General features: G+C 31.3%; 3 protein-coding genes and 3 long non-coding RNA genes across 7 annotated transcripts in view; 4 read left to right on the top strand and 2 right to left on the bottom strand.

Annotated features, from left to right (window-relative positions):
* Positions 1 to 1,902: 1,902 nt before the first annotated feature.
* On the bottom strand, positions 1,903 to 3,529 carry LOC139905486 (uncharacterized). The gene is made up of 2 exons (XR_011780274.1): positions 3,160 to 3,529; positions 1,903 to 3,002 (listed from the first exon to the last, which is right to left on the bottom strand). It is a non-coding gene; the product is annotated as an uncharacterized lncRNA (long non-coding RNA).
* A 436-nt stretch (positions 3,530 to 3,965) lies between these two features.
* On the top strand, positions 3,966 to 5,548 carry LOC121117458 (UDP-xylose and UDP-N-acetylglucosamine transporter-like). 2 transcript variants are annotated; one of them, XM_071888769.1, is made up of 5 exons: positions 3,966 to 4,296; positions 4,362 to 4,578; positions 4,639 to 4,923; positions 4,995 to 5,373; positions 5,522 to 5,548. In XM_071888769.1, the coding sequence occupies exons 1-4, from the start codon at positions 4,211 to 4,213 to the stop codon at positions 5,367 to 5,369; spliced, it is 963 nt and encodes a 320-aa protein (XP_071744870.1). In that variant the 5' UTR covers positions 3,966 to 4,210; the 3' UTR covers positions 5,370 to 5,373; positions 5,522 to 5,548. The 2 variants fall into 2 exon arrangements, with proteins under 2 accessions (XP_071744870.1, XP_040567838.1); XM_040711904.2 differs by lacking the exon at positions 5,522 to 5,548 and having other exon boundaries at positions 4,995 to 5,449.
* LOC121117459 (oxidoreductase HTATIP2-like) lies at positions 5,540 to 6,390 on the top strand. Its single transcript, XM_040711905.2, has 2 exons — positions 5,540 to 5,683; positions 5,740 to 6,390. Exons 1-2 carry the CDS (start codon positions 5,540 to 5,542, stop codon positions 6,256 to 6,258), a joined length of 663 nt encoding a protein of 220 aa, XP_040567839.1. The 3' UTR covers positions 6,259 to 6,390.
* A 590-nt stretch (positions 6,391 to 6,980) lies between these two features.
* LOC139905487 (uncharacterized) lies at positions 6,981 to 8,423 on the top strand. The gene is made up of 2 exons (XR_011780275.1): positions 6,981 to 7,602; positions 7,898 to 8,423. It is a non-coding gene; the product is annotated as an uncharacterized lncRNA (long non-coding RNA).
* LOC121118129 (uncharacterized) lies at positions 8,423 to 25,727 on the bottom strand. Its single transcript, XR_005864349.2, has 2 exons — positions 24,763 to 25,727; positions 8,423 to 8,899 (listed from the first exon to the last, which is right to left on the bottom strand). It is a non-coding gene; the product is annotated as an uncharacterized lncRNA (long non-coding RNA).
* Positions 16,008 to 26,549, top strand: part of LOC121118128 (uncharacterized) — a 28,753-nt gene continuing 18,211 nt past the window's right edge. Inside the window, exon 1 of the mRNA XM_040712673.2 lies at positions 16,008 to 16,189. The gene's annotated coding sequence lies outside the window, so the exon portion shown is untranslated. The remainder of the gene's footprint in view (positions 16,190 to 26,549) is intronic.

The raw sequence follows: 26,549 nt of genomic DNA, 5'->3' as shown, positions 1-26,549 counted from the left end.
TTAAGATATAATGTGTTCTATTTTCATCGGCATAAATAAGATCCTTTTTTGATGAACAGACCAATTCAACAGAACATTTTTGATGTAAACAATTCATTATGCTAAAGGCTATAAATCCGCTGACGTAATAAATTACATTTTATATTCTGTTAATTTCATCCAAGTCTGGGATATCTATATGATAAATCATTCACAAAAATGTTTTTGAATCATCTTCAACGTTTTTTAAAGAAGAGTTGAATGGGAAAATTTCTTTTAATTAACCTAATGTTCATTTTCAATAAGGATCTAATGTTTATTTTCAATAAAGATCTAATTCAATTTTTTTTTTTTTCCCTTTTTAAAAAATGTCTTCAACTTAAAAGTAATTAACACCACCAAATTGACGATATCATCTGAATTTCCTTTGAATGGTGGCATAATTTATTTTTCTTAGTAATATAAACTTAAAGTGTTTAATATGTAGGAGACAAGTCCTAAACCAGTTTGAAATGTTTTAATGGATAAATTGTTGTGCTAACCAGATATTGTTTTCCATTTCAATAACTATTCACCGAATGAAATTAGATACTATATTTGTGTTCTTTGATCGTTAGTACTTGGTTTTCTACTTTCATCCCTTAATTTTATATAAAAATGTTTCGCTGTAACTTTACAATTCTCCGTTATTTTTACCATAATGATTTAAAGCCTCTATTGTTGATTCATAATTTTTTTAGTGATAAATTAACTTTTGTTTTTTATTCTATAGGATGTGGATGGATTACTTGATTAGTTAATTTAAGCGTGTATTTGATACCCATGCTTATTCCCTTTTTAAAGATAGTTTTAATGCCGTCTAATTTTGCAGTTAAAGTAATTTTTTCATTTTTAAAAGATGGGAAGACGAAATTTCGACGGCACGCGGCCAAATATGAATATTCCCCCCCTCCTTCATCATTTAAAAAAAGATTTTTATTATAATGTGCCTTAATTGATAATGTATCTAAGTATCATTACATGTATGAATATATATTATCTACTTCTATTCAATCCGATGTAATTGAATTGAATGAACTGGAATAATATTTTTTCTATGACAAATTGTAAAAATATTAAAAAGAGTTCATACTACTTCACTAGAACGCTCCCTTGTATTTCTATTAACCTTGCCTTTTTTTTTGTAATAAGGTTTTCGGGAAAAGGTCCACGCTTGGTCTTTTTTAATACAAAGTATGTGTAGTAAAATTTAGCTGCTATAAAAATAGATTAAGTAGGGATGTCATTAGTTTGAAGAACAAGTTTGGGCGTTAGTGATAACGTTAACCATACTTAAAACTAGTCCCTAGAACAGATCTAAAAGTTGTCTTGAATTTTAGCGAAAGAACGCCCTCTGGTTGCTATAATTGTTTACACGTTATCAAAGCTTTAAATTTTCGATATGGTCTAGGAATTAACAAATCCTGCCTTTAAAATAACTCTCTGACAGATTATTGAAACCTTTGGCTTGCCAAACTTAAGAGCAAATATCAAATTTTATTTTATATGTTTCATTTAAATTTGTTATTTTTAAGTAATTTTATGCATTCCATTAGCTTAAATTCTTGGATGAGTATTGTGGATCTAGTGTGAGCTTTTAAAACTGGATAATAAATATTCAAGGGTATTATTAAGGAACTTTCAATAATGTAATTCTATGTTCAAGCCTTCTCGGGCTAATTTACTTCACATATATATGTATATATATAATTATCAATACTTTATTATCCTAGTATATTGTTGTTAAGATAGTTACTGAATCTAGTGTGATTGTTAAGAGTAGAATAGTTGATGAATTTAATCATAGACAAGTCTTCTTAACTCTCGAAAGCCCTTGGTAGAATAATATACATTAGTGAAACAATAAATTTAGTTCTAATTCAGTTATGAATATAAATATTTAATTATTCTGAAATAAATTTATTTCTTTTACCTAAATATCTATATAATTATATTTTTACTGAATCAAAAATTGTAAACACAATGGGCACACCCACTTTGAACTTTGGATAAACCACACCATCATTGAAGCAAAACCAGAAATATAAATATATTTTATTAAATAAATAGATATAAATTAGATATTTTCCTACTCAGTCGTATGTATTAATATATTTTGCTATCTAAGAAAAGTTGCACTTATGTATGTCTACTTATGACGATTCTTATAATGCCTCTTCAAGCTTCCTAATTGTGTAAAAGAAATAAAGCAGGAACCACAATGGAATTTTTTTATCTTCTCATGAACACCTTCAATATGGATCTTCAATTGTCCAGAGTGTGGAAAAGAAATTGAGCAGATACTACATTGGAATCTTTTAATCTTTTCATGAACAACTTCAATATGTCTCTTCAAGTGTCCAGATTGTGTAAAAGAACTAGAGCAGAAACCACATTGGTGTTTTCTTATCTTATCATGAACACCTTCAGTATGAATTTTCAAGTTTCCAGAGTTTATAAAAGAACTAGGGCAGAAACTACATTTGAATTTTTTAATCTTCTCATGAACACCTTCAATATGTATTTTCAAGCTTCCGGATTGTGTAAAAGAACTAGAGCAGTAGCTACATTTGTATTTTCTGATCTTCTCATGAACACCTTCAATATGGCTCTTCAAGTGTCCAGCGCGTGTGAAAGAACTAGAGCAGTAACTACATTGGTAATTTTTTATCTTCTCATGAACACCTTCAATATGCCTCTTCAAGTCTCCAGAGCGCGCAAAAGATCTAGAGCAGACACTACATTGGTAATTTTTTATCTTTTCATGAACACCTTCAATATGGCTCTTCAATTGTCCAGGGCTTATACATGAACTAGAGCAGTAAGTACATTGGAATTTTTTTATCTTCTCAGGAACACCTTCAATATCCATTTTCAAGTATTCAAAGCATGTAGAAGAAATTGAGCAAATTTGATTTTTTAAATTAACAATGTTTTCTAATATGTAATAACTAGGGTTGTCGAACGAGGAACCTTAAACTAGACTGCAAAAAGAAAAAGTAAGGTGCACTCATTGAGTGGGAGAAGTGATGAAAATCGTTAGCATTTTTGGAATGTTAAAACAAAGAAACATAAAATCAACATGGACGGTAATCCTAAAAATTTGAAGATAATTTTTTTTAGGGAAGAGGGACGGCGTACTCCGATGTCGATCCTCAACCCCAGTCTGAATCCAACAAGGACATTTAATTATAACTCCGCAACAAATTACTGTCCGTTTTCGTTGAGGTCACGCAAATATTCAATCCGGGTTCGTTTATATCAATGAAGCTTGTATGTTGTTGTATGTAGAAGAAAATGGAAGTTCAATCCTCAAGAATTAAATAATAATCTAATCATAGCAGCTTAGGATTGGAAAAGAAAGTTCACTCTTCAGGTTGCCAACTCAAAAAAAAGAAAACTAAAAAAAATGGGCGAGCTACAAAATGCTTACGATTAGCATCACGTAAAATATATTGTACAACCTTTGCCAAAAAATGACTCCTAACTATAAAGGGTAAAATATTCGATTTAAAGTTTACTTTTGGTAATTTTCTTGTAGAAAATGTTAAAGGTAATGTCTGTAGCAATTTCAGGCTAAAAAATATACTCCACGTAAGTTTTTTAAATCAAAAACATTTTTATTTCAGTTCAAAAATGTTGTCTTGGTGGTAAATGCATTAATTGTAGCACGTGACATAGATTTTCTGATGTTGTTGAAATAAAAATTGAGTAATATTGTACAAAGTCAATTATGTTTTGCCATTTGATTTTCAACCATAAAAAATACACATCCCCTTACATGAGGTTAAGTGATTGACCACCAGATCACTCCAGATATTAGTAGAACTCATGGATACATAATTAATAGAGTATTTTTGTGTTAGGGTGGTAACACCGTGCTTATTATAAATAAGCTAAAATGACGTCATATATTTAAGAAAGGAACTCTGATTTGTTGTTGCTTACTGTTATGATGACGTTAGTCATAAATTAAACTCATTCCTTTCATGCGATATTCATTTGCAATAATAATCATATAATCGAGGAGTAACTGTCAATAATAATTTCTCATATGAAGCCGAAAGAATACTTAAAGTGAAACAAGTGAACGACGCGTCGCAAGACTTTTCTGCTATTATATAAATATAATATATATATTTAAATTTATTATAATTTATAAAGAAATAGAATGACGTTTTGATCGTCAGTCATGCTATCGACACAGACACGCATAGCAATAGGACTCGTCTTCCTTGGATGTGGTTCCAATGTCGTCTTCCTTGAATTACTCATTAAGTAATTAATTTGTAGTTTAATTGTATGTTAACCTATCTTTATATTAATATTTCTTTACTTTTTAGACAAAACTCAGGGATTGGAAATCTACTCACGTTTTTAAGCTTTTTGTTCAATGCGATTCAAGGCTTGATATACAAAATATACTTTATAAAGGGAACGTCCAAAGTTCCTTTATCCACATGGATACAATTAGTTATGATTTATTTTATCGTCAGTGTTATCAACAACTACGCTCTTGGCTTTAATATTTCAATGCCCCTAACTTTGGTTTTCCGTGCTGTGAGCTATTATTAAATTATAATTGATACAATTCCATAAGACAATATACTTTTTTTAAAGGGTTCTTTAATGGCAAATATGGTGCTGGGAGTTTTTGTACTCAATAAAACATATACATCTCTCAAATATATCTCTGTTTTCATGATTAGTGTTGGTATTGCTATTTGCACGATTGTGTCGGGACAGTCGATTAGTTCAGAAAATTCGGAGGGAGGACTTACTTCTTGGTTGATTGGTATATCACTACAGAGTATATCTTTATTTTTCTCCGCATTTTTGGGTATATTTCAAGAAAAACTCAATTCCAAGTATGGAAAACACTCCAATGAAGCCTTTTTTTATATGGTAATATTATTTTAAAAACATAATTGTGCTTATATATATTTGCAACTTTTTTGTTGCTATCTCTGTTTCAGCATGTCATTGCCTTGCCTGGGTTTCTGTTCCTCTTCTCTGACATATCAAAACACTTTCAAATAGCTATGGACTCAGAAGTTGTTAATATAGGGGTTGACATTCCTATTATGATTTGTTATCTTATCGCAAACATTTTAACGCAATTTATTTGTATAAGATCTGTATTCTTATTGACCTCTGAATGTACTAGTCTTACTGTAACGCTCATCATCACTTTAAGAAAGTTTCTTTCTATTTTGGTATCTATTTGGTACTTCCAAAATCCGTTCACATTTGCACATTGGATTGGAACTGTTTTAGTTTTTATAGGAACGGGTCTCTTTACTGACATGTTTAAATTATTTACATCAACTTCATCTAAGAAAAATAATTAAAAATGTATTGTTTGTTATTATTGATATTATGTATAGTTAAATATATTGTTTCATAGGTGACTATGTCATTAGCACGCGTATATAGTTCCATTAAGGGATTAATTATTATTCATTTTGAATTTATTACAAGACGTTCAATCCTTATATTTTAGTGCGAATAAAAGATTTTTATGATGAAATCGTGCTTACTTATTGGAGCAAGCGGAGAGACTGGTAAAGAAGTGCTGAAATGTCTTCTTCAGGAGAAAACAGTATCCAAAGTTATATTAATTTCACGAAGACTCTTAGATATTTGTGATAACATTGAAAATAAGGTAAAATTTAGTCACCTTAATGACCATACATTTTTATTTATTTTTTATATACCTAGGACGTAGAACAAAGAGTAGTGGACTTCGACAATTTAAGTGGCAGCAATTTTTCGGGGAGTGATGCTGCAATTTGCTGTCTCGGAACTACTAGAGGCAAGTCTGGAGCAGAAGGATTCTATAAAGTTGATCATGATTATGTCTTAAAATCTGCCGAATTGCTCAAAGAACAAGGCTGTCCTGAGTTCCATTTGTTATCATCTACTGGGGCTAACGAGGATTCCTCATTCTTATTCAATAAAACAAAAGGAGAAATTGAAAGGGATGTCAAAGCCCTGGGATTTGAGCGAACCTCTATTTACAGACCCTCTGTTTTGATATGTGAAAGGCAAGAGTCTAGGGCATTTGAATTCCTTGCGCAATCCTTTCTTAAATTTTTTGATAGCAAAAGTTTAAAATACTCCATTCCAACTACACTTTTGGCTTCGGTTATGGTGAAAAATATATTGGAAGAGCAAAAAGAAGGGTTTGAACTTCTCACACAAAATGACATCATTGAACGATCCAAGGATATGAAGTGAAGTGCTCAGAAATTAATTGCTAATTCAACTTATAATTTTATCCATAAAAAATGTATTATTGTTTCATACAAATTAATTTTATGAAAATTTCTAAGCACAATTTATTGTTCAAATATACTCCTTAAAAAGTTACCAGCAGTGTGTCAATCTATGTATGTACATTTGCCATTTGTAGGCATAGGTGTAACACGTATTCTTTTGACATTGACTGAATGTACAAGTACGTATTATAAGTGAAGGGTATATATAATATGGTAATATTATATTCGTTCCTGTTAAATTCATAAATAAATAACAGTTGCTAGAGATTATCTACAAACAGATGATTTCCCAGTTCACTTTTCAAACATAAGTATATGTATGTACTGTTACATGGATAACAATGTAGTATTTACAAATTATATATTAAAAGATATATTCACTTTTCATGGAATAATTTTCAATTATTGTAAAAACTGTGATGTATGCTATTATGTTATGGTTAGGGATGTGAAGATTGTCGAATTCCTTGTGAGCATACATTATTACATATAAAACAAAAAAATATAAGTTGATAACCTCCAAGGTATTAATATATTAGTGCTCTTATTAATTATTCCTACCTATTTTGAAAATTCAAACGTTTTTTTGTCAAACTATTCAATTTATTTATCAAGGATTAATTGCTTTAATTTACGAGCTCCGTCAAGGAATAAGTTAAACTCATATGTCAAGGTATTAATGTATATTATTCTATTTCTGGGTATAAAGGTGTATAGTAATTTCAACGTCATCTAAATATGCCATTTGAAATAAAAAAAAATATTTTCAAACGTCCAATAAATAAATATTTTTGCCAAAAATTTTCTTCAATAAGAGATAAGTTATATAATATATTATACACCTTTTGTCAACTGATATCTTTGCTCAATCATTCGCTCATCAAGTCACAACAATATATTTATTTATTTATAATTATTATATCTTTCCTTTGCTTCTTTTTGAGGAAGTGGGATAATTGGCGGGAAGACTAGTCCCGTAGCACCTTTTTAGAGGATAATTTTTTCTTAAATTCCAGGGATACCGCTTTTAACCCTACTGGAGATGTTAAATTATCCTAAAAAAATGAAAAAATCAAATATAATAAATTTTCAAGTTTTGTCAAATAATAGTTGAGTAATTTCAAATCCGCGTTTATTTTAGAAAATAAAGGCTGGACAATTTTTTTATTATCGAAAATGACGTTTTCAAAAAAAAAAAAAAAAAAAATTTCTTTTTCTTTAGAAGCATAATATTTTGTTGACCGTTTTTAGGGCAAGGCATAAATGGATACCTTCTAATTTTTACAAAAGAGTTTGGTATTAGGTAAGTTTATCATTGTGGATATCATTGGAACTTGAGGTATTCTTATTTTTTTATTCGTAGAGTTCAATGCATTGCATTTAATTGTATTTCAAGAACACCGGGTTTTTCTAGATCTCTAGAGCACGATCTTGCTAGTAAATTGTGCAAAAAATGTTAACATAACCACAATTATGTGAAAATAAGTTTTTTTCCATAAGTATTTTCATAACTTTATAAAACAATCATATGTTTGGGCATCCTTGTTAGTTGTTACATAATTTAATATTTCATATATATTATATCCCTCTATTTTCAGATATCCTAAAAATCTAGTGCTTCTAAAGTGATGGATAGTAAACTACCGTCCCCAAGATTAGAAACAAACCAAATAGTCAAGGATATGTTTTTAGCACTTCAAGGATTCTGATATCATCAAGCCCAAAGTTAAGTACACTCTTTTTAGTTGTTGATGGAGCAGTGCCCCCCCCATTTTCGACTTTCCAATGCACTTAAAAAAAGTGGAGTCCCATCGACGAATCTTAAAGCGAAGAACTTATGAAAAAGACAGTACTAAAAAAAAGAATTCTGATGAGGAAAAAAGGCATACTGTTAATATAGTCATTACTCATACATATGCCCTATCTAGTACTATGGAATCCTTGGGGGTGGTGAAAAAATAAAGCAAAAAGAGACATCCTGAAATCAAGATAGCAGTTATATTTGATAATTGCCATATCTTATTCAGTTTAAGAATCAATAATTTGAAAAATATCAATAATATGTTGAAAGACTTAATTTTATTATTATTTAATATTTTGTAGAATAAATGATACTTCAATGATTGCATGTTTATTTGTCTTAGATATTCTAAAACATTTTATTTATTAAAATAAGTATTTACAAGAACAAACGGGAATATTAAGAGTTTAAAAATCAATTATGAAAGTGTTCTTCATAATGTTGTTATAGGTTTCATGGGATTCAAGATTTAAATACCAATCGTGGAGAATCCTTTAAGAGATTGAAATTGATGAATTGTTATAACAATAATAATGAACTATTTCGCATTTTACAGATTTCATATTTATACTTGTCATTTTGATAAGAGAAATGAGGAAAATTTGAACTAAGGTGAATACTCTCATTAGTCATTACCTATTAGGTCCCTAAAACCACATTATTAAGTAAGACGAAACGGTTATTTACTATAATATTTGAATGTTTTGATCCTTTTGTTGTTTGTAATCATCAGCTGTCTCTCCCTTCAATTTTTTCCTCAAGTAAGCACTTTATATTTTTTTATCTCTATGCTCAGGCCCTAGAAAATTGAATATTTAATATCATAAATTCATCAAGAAAGTGTTAATACTATTTAATTAATCATTGTTTTACAGTAGAATTGTAATAAATTTTAATTTATTTTTAAAAAAGTTTTTCCTAGTTATAAGAAAATATCCTTTGCAACGTTTCAATACCATAGAAAAAATATTTGCATAGTTCCAGAAGCATGAACATTCAAATTGATATTTTCTTAAAAATATGATTTTTAAGTGTAAGAATTCAAATACTGATTTTGAATATCTTGTCTATTAAGCAGATGTTTCGAAAAGTGGAACCTCTAAAAATAAATCTTTAGTTAGGAAAAATAGTTTGAATAATTTTATGATACAGAAAATGGATATATCATTAATACTCTTAACGATAAAACGCACTGCATCATTGTTTATTTGGATGCTAATGACAATTTAAAGTAAAAATTGAGAATAATACTTAAATTTAACTAAAATTTGCTATATGTCTTGTCAATAATCACGGATGAAGTGTTATGTATCACTCTTGTTTTTATTCACTTTTATTAAGTTGACGTAGGGAATCTTTTGAATCATTAATGTACATTTTACCTATAATTCTTACTTGTATTGATCTTTTATTATTTTATGAGTATGTATCTATTTTACCTTTTGGTCCCTTAGAAATATATTTAGATATTGTATATGCGTGTACCCCCAAATTAAGTAGTCATTGTTGTAAACTTTGTCTCCAGTCTCTTGCTCTCCGGGCGTATCTTTTGTATTTTAGGAACACTACATCAAGTTTTCTTAACTATCCAATATTCATTTTGAACTGAATGTATTTAAAAAATAAGATTGTTCGTATGAAATTAAAAAATGATTTTCTTTGAAAAGCGTCGCCATAAATGAGCAACCTACAAAAGAAGTCAATAGTTCAAAATTATTCTGGTTGGAACATAATGGAACTCAAACGAGCATTCGTAAAACGAGGTGTTAGGACTCATGGGAGAAAATTACTTCTGATTGAGCGTCTCCAATCATATGATAGAAATGATGATTATGGAGGTTCAGTAGTCCAGGTTCCTGATCTGATTCCGATGCCAAATTGGGAAAATTCATATGAATTGAAGAAAATTGTTGAGTCTGTCAAATCGTGTAAGCCCCTTGTGACAAAGGCCCACATTTAATTAATTATCTCAACTTATGCGACGAAATGTTTGAGTTCCCCCCCCCCCTTCTTTTTTTTTTCCTAGCCTATTCTTCTCTTCTTTTCTTCTTATATGGTTTTTAATAATAATTAAGTAAATTGATCTTATATAATAAATTTAATAATCCTTGAAGAATTACCAACATATAGAGAGTTTTCTGAATGGAAGCTTAATTGAATTTTCGCTCAGACTTTTAGCTATCAAATGAGATATTTTTACTCATTCTGGATTTTTTTTTTTTTTTGGAGCTTTGAGCCTATAAAAAAACTTTGAATTTATTATATTTTTATTTCAAATAAAAAACAGAGTCTTTGTAGGTCTTGTTGTCTTGAGGCTTACTAGATGTAATTACACTCAGCGTCGGTTACAAGGTCGTATCTGCTCTCCTCAAGCCAGTCAATATACTTGTTGGACACCTACCAGAGTGCAGAATCCCACTGCCTCACCCAGAGACGCCACTCGGGCGATGATCACAGTATGTTCTTCCGTTGTTGATCGGTAGCTCAAACTTATTTATAAGGTGGAGAGATCCAGATGACCGAGAGAAATAGTTCTTCCATGTTGTAATATATTTACGAGACTATTTATTAGTAAAACTGAATGAATATGTTTTGTCTGTATATTACGGGGGATTTTAAATAAAATTGATATGTCGACGACATTCGGTTCCAATACTACCCAAAAAAGGGGTGGATTTCATCTTCGAGCCTCTACATTAATAATATTAAAATCTAATAAAGTATTTTATTCGATACTGTATTATAGTTAAATATGGGATTTGTGAAAAGAGCGCAAGGAAAAGGTGGAATCAAGACATTTGGCATAACTGACTTAAGACCCTTGTTAACATGAGCTTTATGTTATATGATTTTGGTGCGAGTGAATTACAGCTATAAATGGAGAACCTTCTACATTTAAAATAGTATTAGTGCACGAAAAATATTATAGTGATATGTAAATTAATATATATTAATTTTATTATGCTTTTTTTAACTCAATTAACACCAAAGATAGGGGATAATTCTTCTTTTGAGGGATTATGGATTATGAAATAATGTACAAAAATAAAAAGAGCACACTTAACAACCATTTTTCCTTTTCAAATTAGTTAACTTAAATATTTTTTTACACAGATCCCTTCCTTAATTACAATACATATTGCTTAGTGATATTTTATTATAAGCGTAGGTATACATTTTTATTTGTATATGAAAGCTAAAATTTATTCATAGAAATAATAAAAGGACCAATATATATATAGGACTACAAGCCATGAACAAGAAATTGTATTCTTGTCCTTCTGGAACAAGCGCATACGTATGTATAGGGGCGTCCAAGGGATTTTATTTTGGGGTGGGCTTGGTTTTTCGAATTAAATTTTTTAGGAAGAAAAAATCAAAAATCTATAGCTATTCACAGAAAATTAGATTTTTGGAAGAATAATTTGAAAAATTGAACTTTTTGGGGAAAAAAATTCAAAAATCTACAATTATTTACAAAAAAAAAAAATAAAAAATATTTTCTGGAAAAAAAATTCAAATATCAAATTTTAAGTAAAAAAAATAATTCAAAAACCCATAGCTATTGCCGAAAATTTAAAAAAATTAATAGCTATTGAAAAAAAAAAAAATAGGAAAAAAATTTCAAAAATCCATTTCTATTCACAAAAAATTAAACTTATGGAATTTTTTTTAAAAACATTCTGCTAAAAAACAGAAATTTCTTTATTTGGGCAGTTCAAACTATGTTTATTTATCAAAAAGAATAAATTATGAAATAACCATGACGTATCAAGTGAGACGAGGAAATTAACAGCTGATAAAGAAAAGCTTAACTGTCATTACCTTTCATTAAATTAGTAGTGAGCAGGTGCAAGATGAAGGATGAAGTTCCACTCCAAGCAAGATCATAGGCAGGAATAATGTTAATGTCGATCCTCTGAGTCTAACAAGGAAATTGTTGAAATATATTATTATTGATTAAAAAACAAAACGAAAGTTTGGAAGGACAGCAATTTAGCTGTCATGACGTTTCATTAGAATAACATCAAACATCAACGATATAAAGGAAATAAACATAAATCCCACTCCGTATCAGGCAAGGACATAGGCAGGAATTATTCCCTTTTCAATCCTCCATCATTATCTGAATCCAAGGGGGACTTAGACTTAATACCCCTGACAAATCCTCAACGTTACTCTTTGTTATTTATGATAACACAGACTCGTGGTTACACTTTATACTTTGTTCTTCTCTCTTCGAGAATAATGATAACAGCTTTAAAACAATACTATTCAGGTTGTCAACAACAACAAAACTCGCACAATTTAAAATGCTTTGGATTTAGAGCTCTAGTTATAATATTTTTAATATTATTTTTTTATTAAGGATATTTTTCTTTCCATCAAGGGCTTGATCATCTTTAGTAGGAAGCCCAATCTGTCAAATAAATAGTCCAGTTCTAAGGGCTATAATGTTAAATGTAATACATATTAGAACTTCGATTATAATATTGTTTTCTTCTGGAATTTTATTGTTGTTGTATAATCAATAATTAATATTGTTGATTGTTTTAAGTTTAACATACTTTTGGTATTGTTAGACGTCCATATGTAGAAAAGAAAAAGAAGGAGCCAGATCTTGGATTCCTGTCACAAAGAAATGTATTTATTATTTATTTAAAAATCTCTTTTATGGGAAATACTATTTATATCATTTAACATGGTGAACTTCTATCCCAATACTCTTTTTAGTTCGGGTTATATCGGCTTTGGCTATATTAAAAATTTATTATTCCATAACCCTTTAGGCTTGAAGCAATACAACCCCCCATATAAATAGAAAATAATGAAATATTAGTGCATAACACTGAAACTCTCACACAGTCTGATAAATCTGTTGAACTTGGACTATTAAAGGTAATTTTGAAATGATTTTCAACGGCTTTGAACAATTACATAAGAAAAGATCAGCTAGGGATACAATACTACCAGTCAGGAGGTCTTGAGTTATTATCAAATATAGGCATTTCCCCGAAGGAGGCCACTAATTAATCTTGCATGCCATACATTTTTAGTTACGACTAAAGCTGAACAAAGATTATACATAAATAACTCTTTGAAGATTAGAAAAGAAAAAACTGTTGTTGCGTGTTTTTTTTTTTTTTTTTACATTCTTTGCCAAATCATTGATGTGATAACATCTCCCTTTAATAAGAAACTATACAGGGTGACAAATTCAACAGCCAAGAGAGTACACAAATATTTATTTCTCCGAACATCTTTTTATACCATTGCAATCAGCATAAAATTTCCTTTGCAATGAGTTTCCCTTCATTACACATGGCTACCATTTGCTTCAACTACTGCTTTCAGACGCTATGGAACAACTAAACACACTGTATATATGGTCTCCTCTAACAATGTCATCGATGCTCCGACCCCACACCCGGTCTTTGTGGCTATTGTAATCCAGCATAGTGAAGATCTTCTCGTCAGTCCAAATGATTGAAACGTGTTTACAATAATTGAGGAATTTCAGAAAAAACCTTCGCCCGGATTAGCCTTTTTGCTATTGTGGCCTCGCTGAGAAGCTGCCACTTTTGTAGACGATACGGCTTCATCATTTAGTCCTCCCTGAACACCCATCACTCCTGGTCTCCATGTATTGCTTAATCGTGTAGTAGACCGATGACTTGTACATATTGAGGTCTTTCAGGGCCTTGGTAATGGCTTTACAGCTCTTCCTTTCCAAATGAAGGGAAATGACGGTCTGCTTCGGATTTATTGATGTCGTTGTTAGAAGCTCAAGAACACATTTAAAAAAGTTTGTTTAACAACAAACAAAGATGGAGATTGAATGAATCATATGCAACAAAAAGAATTAAAAAGTATACAGCTACTTAGGAGAAATATTAAGTTGAAGTTGCTGTCCTAAGACTTATGGGTCACCATGTCTTTTGCTTCCTACCTTTATGCAATATAATTGATAGTATTAGTTGAATAATACCTAAACAAAAAAACATTTTTATATTAGCTCTCCTTTAGTCTTCTTTGAAATATACAAGATTCTTAGAGAAAAAATACTTCATATACTATCATCCAAAATCATAAAAGAAGGCCTGGCACCCGCAGCGGATGTAGTCCTCTGTCATGGAGTCCCAGTGCTAGCTGACAGTGGGACTTTGAGGGCCTTGATGTTTGGATGACGGACACTGCAGGCCTTCCAATCGACATTCAATCAAAAGGTGTGTTGGGGGGGGGGGGCATTAGGGCTGTAAGGGGCCAAATCTGTCTTTCCTCTCGCTTTTTTTATAGCTCTATGGACAGTCTAGTTTGAAAATATGAGCTCTTGCATGGATCTTAATGGACTTTAGGGGATTGACCTAAGTTGTTTTCTTTTACTCAGCCTTTGTGACACAGCCCTTCTTCCTCTCCAACATTTCGGACTTGCTGACGGCGTAGACAGCGGTCTTGGAGACACCCCAACTGCTTGAAGTGCGCGAATGTAAATTCGTCGATTACATTCAAGTTTAATTTTCTCGACTTGTACGTAGCTAGAGAGCTCAATTTTTTTTTGTAAGTTAGTGTTTATACTTTAGTATTTCGAAATATGAATTAATTTCAATGTATTAAATATTGAATTAATAAGTGTTCAGATTTCAATGGACCAAACATCATGGTGATCATTGGATTTTTATAAAATATGACCTAAACAAGAGGAAGATTTTTTTCTAGTTGGCAATCTGAAAGTGTTTTTTTATTTTCGAAATCTCTAATTCTTGAAGACCGAACATCTAAGTATGAAGCAATCATTAGTGAGTGGGATCATGAAAAATGGAGATTAACACTGAAGATTGGTTTGGGAGTTATACGGTCCTACTGAATTAAGACCCTTATCAATTCAGCTGTCTCATATATAATTTTTGAAAGGAAGAAATTAATTACTGCAATAGAAAGGGAACCTTCTACTTTTAAAATAGCAATATCACAGGGAAAATAATGTTATTAAGTTTATTTTATAATGCATTTTAAAACAATTTACAAGAAAGATAAGACATAATTTTTATTTAAGAGGGAGATGCTAAGGCCGTGACGACCTATTAAATGATGAACAAAATAGAAGAAAAAACAGACACAACAACCGTTTTTTCTTTTCTAATTTTAAAGGTAGTTTTTTCATTACAAACTACTCTACACTAGATATACCGCTACTATAGTTAATGATGAAATCGTACGTGCTGCTCTTTTCCAAAGCCTAAGCATTAATGAAATTGATAGGGCTACCATATCATTTTTATTACTTATATATATATATATATACTTAAGCGTTTCTTTAATTGGTTACACTGATTAAGAATAAGTAAACATTATATTATTACAATTACTCCAACTAACCTAGGAATCTTTTGTAAAGACCATATACATAAAGTATATATCTTTCTCTAGGAATCACCTGGCCGCGAAACTACGCACATTAAGTTCAAGAGAATAATTTCTCCAAAGCACGTTGTCCATGAGCTACGGTGATTTCACTTGATATTTTTTTTTACTGACCGGCAGTTCATATTTTATACAACTCTAGTAATCATATTTTGACCACAGAGAAGAAGTCTAACATTTTGAGCATCCAAACCTAAAAGTGATGCGTGATGAACTGAATATCACATATAGGCCTTTAAATTACATTAAAAAGGTTTATATGGATAACACTATGAAAAAATGTGTTCTTATTTTTTGAAACATTTTATTTTTGTACACCTTAGACACGCCACCACCGGCTTTCACTTCCTCTCACCCTCTCTTCTCCCTCCATACTAGCAAAAACAAAAAACATACATACAGAAAAGGGGCTTTTCTACAATTACATAGACTTTTAACAGAAAGAAGGGAGTCTTTTTGTTGTAAGGATCTATATTTAGAGAGTAAAAAGAAGTTTTACGAACAGTCTGTCCTTGGTTTACTTTGAAGTACAACTATCGCTAAGAAAGTCAGTTGAAATTACAATTGCTATAAGTTATACTAATTGTATGTCTTTATCTTGAATGACTTGCAATAATATTATGTAATCTTTACCACAAAACAAACGACATTCTTATCATCAATACAGGTAGGGTGATAATATTTTATAGCTAGTTGATATTTTAGAACCACTTGATGAAAGTGCGTGAAGGATCCAAAGTACCTTAGTCACGGTTTTGTTATGTGAAGGGGGGAACGGCGGTTTGGGTAAACCTCGATGACTCACCATTAATATACCAAAAAAATACTACTACTAAAAAATTATTCCGGAGCCCAGGCCACCGGTCATTATAGACGATAAGCTTCTGTAAAGGCACCACACAACAGGGGGTCATACCACCACACTTTTCAGAACTGGGCAATTATTATTCAGTATCTGCACCTCTGTATCTAGAGTTCGTTTGATTATGTATCCCTACCTATGTATAATTTTTGAGAAAGTGGCTCCGTATCCCGTATATATGCAGCACCGTAGCATTTTTCAGATAGTAGATTCTTTCATACCGGGTGGTCAATTGAAATCTGAACACTTACTAATTCAATAATTAATTAATGATGAGTGATTGAAATTAATAAATTTTTCTATATATTAAAGCATGAACAATTACTTATAAAACAAAAAAATCCTTAGCTCTCTAGCTTACGTACAAGTCAAGAAAATTATATATGAACATAATCGATGAAATTACATTTGCACACTCTAAGCAGTTGGATGTCTCCGAGACCACTGTCTACGCCGTCAGCAAGTCCGAAACATTGAAAAAGAAATAGCGCTCTCTCAAAAAGGCTAAACTTGACCCAGATGAGTTTATAAAAACAGCCCCTCAAGTCCATAAGGGCCCTTGCAAGAGATAACTATAAAAAATGTCTATGAAAAGAGCGTTGTAAGAGTGGAGAGGCCACTTTTGGCACTAGAAAAGAAACCCTTTTGAACTCTTTAAAAAAAAAAAAAAAACACTTTTGGCCCCCTACAGCCCTGATGCAAACCCCCGGTTGCATCTTTTGGGTGCATGTCGAGGGAAGTCATGCAGTGTCTGGTATCCAAACACCGAGGTACTCACAGCCTCTGTCAGCCAGCACTAAGACGTACTGACAGAGGAACATCAGTAGGGGTGCCAAACCTACTACCGCCGCTTGGAACCCATCATTGCCGCTAAGGGGGGCTACATTAATGATTAAGAGAGCTGACACACATCTACTTATAGTACTAATTTTATTGAACTTCTATTGCTTATTAATAAATTTAATCTTGTTGAAGTTTAAAATTCAAAGTGTTCAGATTGTAATTTACCACTTGATAATTACTAACTGTAGAAGTAATAAGGCGTCGGCTAAAAAACAAATTTTGCTTTAATCATATAGAAGATAACTTCTCAAGAAATTATGAGTGTTACTCTGTTTTATGAGCATGCCCACAAGTAACTACTCATATGTGTTCTGTGGTGGTGAATAAACCCCTGGAGCAAAAAAAAGTGTTACGGCTGTACCTGAGCTCCATGAATATGGCCTTGACATGCTGCGTGAGAAAAGCTTCAAAATTTCACTCCTTTGTAACTCCCATTTTACGCTTTCTCGTTTATTTTGTTCTTAATTGAGTTGAAACTTACATAATAAATCTTGAGTCACAAAGATAATAATTTTTTTGGAAAAAAATTTGAAAAATTTAATTAAATTTCAAATGTTTAATTGTTTGAAAAAAAAAAAAAAAAAAAAATATTAAATTTTCAAGTAAAAATACAAAATTCCTTTTTTTTTTGGGGGAAGGGGAGGGCTATAGGTCCCTTCAACCCACACCTGCAGACTATTTTAGTTACTATTCTATACTGTTACTATATAGTTATTTGTTTTTCTCTCTGTTTTAAGAAGTGTAATTACCAGGAACATCCGCAGAGGGTAGGCTGGAGAGGCTGTAACTAAGGAATTTTTGCTTTTTATTGAAAAAAAAAATATATATAATATTTAATATTTGAAATTTCTTGTAAACAGCTGTGGATTTTTAAATTTACTTTCAAAAAATTTAATAATTGAAATGTTTTTCTAAAATATTTAATATTTGAAAAAAAAAATTAAATTTTCTGTTGAATAGCAAGGGTTTTTGATTTTTTTTTTCCAAAAAATCCTAAAACTAAGCCCCTCCGAAAAAAATATATATATAATTCTGCGGACGCCCCTAGAAATATACCGCCTTCCTTGATTGTTACTTTTACACTATGTTGTTTTACTCTATGACATTAAAATTTGTCTGTGTTGCCCAGCAGTCAGTACGGCACATCAAATTGAAAATTCTGGCGTGTCAAATTACATGATGGCATAACTTTGAATTTCTATTAACTATGCTATCATCAAAGTAAATATTGGCACAGCCTAGGAAAAGGGATTTATAAAGCTTTTTTTGTTCCAAAAAGGTCATTCGATAAAAAATAAACAAAATTATTTATTAAGAAAGGCCTCTTATTATTTTGGAAAAAAATGCCTTATATTTTTGAGTTTATTTTTTTAATTTTATTATTTATCATATTGGTGATAGGTATTATGTCAGCTTAAAATAATTTTGCCATTTTTTCGAATTTGTTACTTTTCCACTGCTATTTCTACAATTTTATCCTATGTCGTTTTCCCTAAAATGCCATATGGGAAATCGAATATTTCATGCTCTTACCAAAAAGTAGAGCCTCATTTCTTTCCACCCTAGTCTATCCCAATTTCAAATAATATCCAATTTTTTTGCAAGAGAACATATCTTCATAATGCGATTTGTAGTAAAGTTCATTCAGTTCTAAAATTATACAAAATGCTAATACATAGGAAATATTTCTTTATATTTGGAAACGATTTAGAAATTTACAGACATATGGGAACAAAAAAGTTACATTTCTTAAATTTATAATCGGAAGAAGTAGGTAAGCCTGAAGGTAGGAAAGCTACTCGGTAGAATTCTGGGTATGCTTAAAAAAGAAACCGAAAATCAGCATGGTAACCTTGACAATTTTAAGAATGTTTTGGAGTAGAGCAGCTAAGCTGTCACGAAGTTTCTTTTTATCAGCTTTAAGCCCCTGTGACGAGGGGGGAGGGGAGAAGGAAATAAACAAGGGCACTATGCAAGAATGACTCCGATTTCAATCTGCAATTCTACTGCACCAAGAACTTACAATTTTATTTTTGAGCACCTGAACGGGGAAAAATAACGAAAAAATCATTGAAAAAATTGACGAATCAGAAAGGTCTTGTCCAAGATGAACAACATCCTGGCAACAAGTTCCTCAAGTGAGAGTCGTTAGAGCTCTGGAATAGAGCGGCATAGCCAAGTCGAGAGTGGAATCAGTGGCTCAGAGGAAATCAGTCCCCCACTATGGATAAATAGCAAACTAATAAAATCCAAACTACGGATTGCATAATTATCTACCTTTTGCAAAACTTATAATTAAGTCACTCGAAATCATATCTTTTTTTTTTTTGATAAATAAGATGAATGATACAAATACATATATGACAAGATTAAGAATATTCAAAACTTAAGAATGACACAAAATTACATATTTTATATATAAAAAGATAGTATTTACTATTATGCCGATTATGACTTCTTCCTGTTATAAAACTGAATGAAGATGATCCTATTAAGATTCCAGTCTCATTTTTGTACACATATAGAATATGAGTGAGGTAAAGTTTTTTACAAAAAATTGGCTAAATAAATTTTGAAGCTTGGCTGGGGCCCTATTTTTTATATTTTGCAATAATGTTTTAATAGTATTTTTGCACATATTACATCTTTTTATGAAATATGGGTTGAAGTTCTTACTCTTTAAATTATTTTAATACAAAAAAATAAAGAACCTTACTCAAGTTCGAAGGTTTTTTGAAGAGGGTCAAACTTTGAAGGACTCCCAAACAGCCTCTCGTACCTCCACAATGATAAAATTCTACACATGTCGTTTATTTGATGGGATAGACATCCTGACCAAAAATTATCAAAATCGGTGATGGTGATGGAAGAAAGGTGTGTACAGTTGATATGGAATGCCCTAATTATGATAGAGTAAAGGTTCAGTTAGACAAGTTCCAATGTATGTATGTATATGTTCGGAAATCTGCTATCAGGGTCTTCATATTAATCAACTATATTTTCTATAATTTTGTGCTCAACCATGAAATGTCCCGGTACCACTTAATAGTTAAAGCTCATGTCATCGCTAACTATTCGTTATTAAGTTGTTTTTAAATTGGGGAACGCGTATCACTGATGGTAATTAAGAAACCTCTAGTGTTACGTTGAGAAACGTTATAAATAGGTTAATCCTCCGTATTTTATTAATTTTGTTCATAATTGTGGTACTTGGAGATGTTGATATTATGTTTTTAGAGTGGTACAATCATTAAAAAGTTTGAGAAACAAAATTTAATATTTGTATAGCTGAGATCAAAAAGTTGAAAAATAGGGGAAAACACACCTTTGTACATCCTGAATATATACCAACAATAAGATTATTATTTTTTAAGAATTGAATTTTACATATATTAAATAATTTTTGATTCCTCAGAAAATGTTTCACATTTTGATTTAGCTTAATTATTGGCCATTAGCCAACATAATATTTAAATATTACACTATAAACTATTACATTAAAAGTATTAATTGATAAAAGAGTTGATGTCTTCGATTAAAATAATGATTTTTCAACTAGTTAAGACATTTTGCCTCTTCCTCCTCTTCTACTTTTTGTGCCACGTTTAGTTGATGAAGCACGGGATTTAGCAGAAGTAGTGGCCTTGCCTCTGCCACCACGACCTCTTCCTTTTGAAGCTCCTCTACCGCGACCCCTGCCTTTTGAAGTCGATATTCCTCTTGATGTAGAAGCTCCTCGACCACGACCCTTGCCTTTTGTAGTTGATCTTCCTCTTGACGTAGAAGCTCCTCTACCGCGACCCCTACCCTTTGAAGTCGATCTTCCTCTTGACTTAGAAGCTCCTCTACCGCGACCCCTGCCCTTTGAAGTCGATATTTTTCTTGGCGTAGAAGCTCCTCTACTACGGCTCCTGCCTTTAGAAGTCGATCTTTCTCTCGACTTAGAAGCTCTTTTACCTCTACTTTTACTTTTTGAAGCTTCCGTCTGGCCTTTTCCGCGACCTTTTGACCGGGAGGGACTTATCATTTCGACTTTTCGCTTTTTTGCTTCGGGTTCGGCAATTTCAAGTTGTTGATGCACTTCTGCGTTATCAAGTGGCAAATCTCTAAAGTATTCTAAGGTGGATAATTGTGATGGATCCCGAATCATTAGGGGAAATGACGTTTTCTCTATTATTGATGCTTCAAGAACATTCTTCTCGTAGGTCATCTCCATTTCACTTCCACCAGGATTGTCCTTGTCTTTATTTTCCATGATAACTTTAGCTAATTTATCTCTTACTAAGGGAAATTGGATAAATCACAGGTTCAGTGGAGAAGGTTCTTGAATATCTGTTCACTTCTTATAATTATTAATATATATATATATATATTAATAAATTAACTAATTGATAACTTTTTAATTTAATTAAAGTTTGAGAAGAGTAAATATATTTATTTGATAAATTCTTAATAGACAAAGTTAATAATTATCAAAAACTAATATTTATCCTACGGAAAATAATTTGAACTAATCATATCAATATCATAATACCTATAAAAAGCTTCCAGCGACGGAATAAACCGTACATAATTACCTTTTGCTATTTCTTGCAAGGACCAACTATTTGCTGTTTCTTTAAATTCATATTATATCTTTTCTTGATATCCATCTCATCAAAGGCTAAGATTGCTATGTTTTCATCATCTTTAGAAATTAAGAACGTATCTTTCAAGGCTCAAATGCCGTCATGTTGCAATCCAAACAAGCAGTCAACCCGTTGAAGCTACTTCTCTGGAGTTTGTCGGCTTGGAAGAAATAGTTAACCATTTTTCCTCAGGTATTCAAAAGTTTTTAATCTCAAAACAAGAGAAGATATTATTTCATCCCTTATATAACCCCGATTAAACTTGGTATCCTTATTTGAAATTATACGTTTTGTCATTGATGCGACAAGCTTGCTACCAATGTGTTTTTTTTAACAATACATACCTCATGTTTCTTACTCTTCAGATACCTGCATTTCTTTCGCAAATTTGAAATTTCATTCTCTGTTTTCAGCACTATTTTCTTACGGTAATCATTTTCTGATATTTTTATTGATTTATATATTGACGCACACAAACGGACAAATTTTTATTTATGAATATAACTAGCGGTAATACACAGCATTGATATTCGATACTACATCAAAGTGACTGCATGCACACGCCTGTAACATTTTATTAATATGAATACTTTGTTATTTCTTAGATCAAAAATATGTATGATATACATCAGAAATAACTATATATAGTGCAACCTGTATATACGTTCGATACGGTTATAGGGTAACTTCGTATAAGGACATTTCGTATAAATTTATGAGAAAACGGGGCATATACACAGTGCTTTTCATAACATACAGACAAATAAAAATTGCGTTATTTATATAGATGTAGATTTTAATAAACAAGACATCAACTTTGAATCAATTATGTACCAGCTAAGTTTACGTTCAATATAATACTATTTTAAAAACTGATATCAAATGAAGTACTTATTTTTATGTTCTGTAGTCAATTTTTAGTAGGAATAAAGTTCTAATAAAATGTATTTTCTAACTACTTAAAAAAACAATGATATATGACTATTCATTTTAAAATTTATAATTTCTATAACTTTTTAATTATATTATTGATTTGATATGTTTACATAATTCAGACAGTTATTAATATCTATATTTCCATCTAGATACGAATCCAATAAAATATATCGGTCCACTGTATAAGTTTGTCCACATGTCATACTTTCTATCTCAAAATTGGAGACAGTGACAGCGGAAAGTTGAAATTCAATTATTAACTTTTCTCTAACTATACTTAATAAAAATATTTAAGAGCTTGGACATGTGAATCGACTCAATACCAAAGACTAATAATATAAGGCCTTTCTCCCTATAAAATTAATTTAGAATAAAATTCAGAAAGGGAGAATATCCCTTTTTTTTCTTAATATATGTACATTCAAACCAATATTTCCTAGACATATTATATACTTAATTCAATTATAGGCTTTGTATTCAAATTTGTAGGATTTGCCAATATTCATATTGACTTTCAAATATACGTAATAATAGAGAGAATAAGAAGCGCTATAGACCTCTTATATTCAAATTACTTCATGGGGTGAAAGATGAATAAAAAAAAATGATTCAGCACTTTTTTGTGAAAACAGTTCGTGTGATAAAATTTAGTCAGAATAGTGATATCTACATCATATTAATGACTTCTAACACAATAAGGATGCTTTGGATGTATCTTTTTCGCGTAACATCCGAATATATGGATCTGAGTCCACTCATAGTTTCATTGAATTCATAAATGTTTATGACATAGGGATATCCATGATGATCAGGGATCTCATCTCTTTAGAAAAGGTTCTTGCACCTTACTCGATGAATGTCATCTCATTTAATGGAAGTATCATTCATTGGGCAGATGTCCTTTATCATCGAAATTGGTTACTTAATCATCCATTGGTTCAAATACATATCCGTCGCACTACATCTTGTATGAAATCATTGAATACTTCTATAAGAACTGAGGATATGTTTAATTAAGATGAAAAATACTGAAATGAAATGTACATTGAGGAAAAAAAGGACTTATTATCTGCGGTTCTACCATTAAAAAATACTTTCTAAGTACCTTCTGCATTTCGTCTCCTAATATTCTTTGATTGATTCGAGTCCTTACGTGTCATTGATGTACATAACAACTCATATCTATGACACTGAATCCATTTAAAAGGCTTTATTATTTCTGTAATTCTAGACACTTCATCATCGCTTCCGATTTTCCGATTCCATTATTATTTGAGAGTCTCTTCCGTCATTGGAAAAAAAAGTAGAAGACGATCGTAGACCATGAATGTAATTTGGTCTTTTGTTCTAGATAACTTTATCAGGAAAGCATTATTCAACTCCCCCATTAATTACATATACACATAAATAGTTCATGGAAACTCTTATCTGATAAATGTTAATAAATTAATCATTAGGTATCTTATAACTTTAGTAGACTTAAATATAAAGATATGAACTTTTCTTTCAACATATTTCAAAAATTTCGGAAGTTATTCTCTAAATACTTTTAAATAATTACTAAATTACTTTTTACCATATTTAAATAACACTCTCCAGAGGATTTAGGATATCCATATGAATATTTAATAAATAAATTACTGTTTATACTAAACGCTTACGATGTGCCAAAACTGTATATAAAAACGATTGTTTCAGTATTCATTGACACTAAAAGATTGGTTAAGTGCCTTTACAATAGATTAGCATATTAATATGACATAAACACATAAAATTATTTTCATATTTATCATTTGTAAATAATAGTGTAATACACCTACATAAATATGTACAGGGTGGCCACGCTAATCGTGGACAAAATCGGTTTTGGACAAAAATTTACATAAAATGAAAACGGAATAAGATACAAACATAGAATTTCAAAGATAATTTATTATGGTATTATAAACACGTTTTACTCAAAATACTCACTGCTCCAATCTTGTCCGGAAACAGAAACAAACACGTTTCAGGGTCTCCAATTAACTTTGGGCGAAGGCACGTTTCAGCGAGTCTAGTGTGCTGTGCGGTTTGGCATTTGCATTTGGTTCAATCGCGGACCAGAAATAATAATCCAGGGGATTTAGGTCAGGTGACGAGGGGGCCACGTGGCCAGAAATTTGGCAAATTCACGCCGCACTTGGGTCTTCTTGGCCTTGTGAGCCTGTGCTTCGTCCTGCTGGAACGTGTATGCCACTCCCCTGCCACGTTATCCATCCACGGCTTCACTACAGTGCACAAAACGTTGATATAAACATCAAAATTGACTTTCTGACCCTTTTCAAAGAAATAGAGACATAACGTAGCCTTGATTTCATATCACTCCAAGGACCATAACGTGCGCTGGAAACTTTGTTTGAGAGACTACGATAATTTCGAGCATAGCCACCTATTATTGCGACTATTAAGCTTCTGGTCTTGCCAAAAAAATTTGTCATCACTGAAAAAAATCAACTTCTTGGTACCCTCTCCGTTCTCGTTTCGACTTTTCAGAAAGTTAAACAATTTACAAAATCGAAGCGCACGGGACTCCTTATTTGCATTTGACAATATTGCGCTTTTCGACGGGCATAAGACTTCAAACCGAGCTCATCTGATACAATTTAGCGCTTAACTTTCGCTATTTTGGATGTTGGAGCAGTATCAGAGCGCCGCTTTTACTCGCCGCGGCGTATATCATACTCGTCTGGGTCTCCACCATTATAAACAAAAGCGCAGAAACTCACTTTCACCTTAGAAACTGTTTGTTTTGGAATGTTGCAAAGTTAACTTATTTTGGTATTTTCATGTCCGACGCGGATGAGTGTCACAACAGCTCCCCGAATTTGTTCCTGTCTGCGAGACATGCAGCATGCTGCAGTAAATTAAGAAAGTCAGCTGTTGCTGTGTAGAGCACTAGTCGGTTGTTAAAAGAGATAAAAAAAAAGAGCATCTACAATTAGCTGATCAACTACCCTTCTATTTCAAAAGTAGCCCACGATTAGCGCGGCGATTGTATTTATTTATGTCTTTAAGTTTATATTTTTATTTTGTCTTAATTGTCTAACATTGAAATCCATCGATATGGTGAAAAATTTCGTTCCAGAATTTGGTGATAGTGACAAGGCATCGAAGTCTAAAAAAAAGTATCTGTAGTGCTTACTTTGCTTATTGTGTACGTTTTGGTAATCAATATTTTCATAAATTAAAAACAACAGGTCTATATTATGAAAATTATATTTTCACTAATTATAATATATAAAAACTAATACCAGAAGATCTATACTTCCAGGAAATTTTTGAGGTTGAATGTGATGAAGAACGTCATTTTGATCGTTTTATAGTTCGGTCAAATTTTCAAGTAAAAGGTAAAACTATTACTTTCTGAAGTAAATGAGGATACTTAAAAAAAAGTAAAAAGTAATTCAAAAATTGAATGGTGGGGATTCAAATGATGATTTATTTCATTAGGAATATTAATAATCTTCAACCTTTAAAAAAATTCGCTTGTCTAATCGTATTATACAATATTATCATTAATATTGAATAAATTGACATCAATCTACTCATATTTACAATAATATACCTATCAATGAAATAAAACATAAGAATATCCCCGTGACCGGAAGTTCAGCACTGTGAATTTTTGCCCTCACACATATATTATAGCATAAATGTATCTTCTACATATAATTTAAGGTATTCCTTTACTTCAACTTGAAGTCATTTGTAATTATTTA

Source organism: Lepeophtheirus salmonis, chromosome 5, assembly GCF_016086655.4.
Source record: "Lepeophtheirus salmonis chromosome 5, UVic_Lsal_1.4, whole genome shotgun sequence".
Classification (NCBI taxonomy): domain Eukaryota; kingdom Metazoa; phylum Arthropoda; class Copepoda; order Siphonostomatoida; family Caligidae; genus Lepeophtheirus; species Lepeophtheirus salmonis.
Note: the sequence above shows the minus strand (reverse complement) of the source record. Positions and strands in the feature narration are given on the sequence as shown.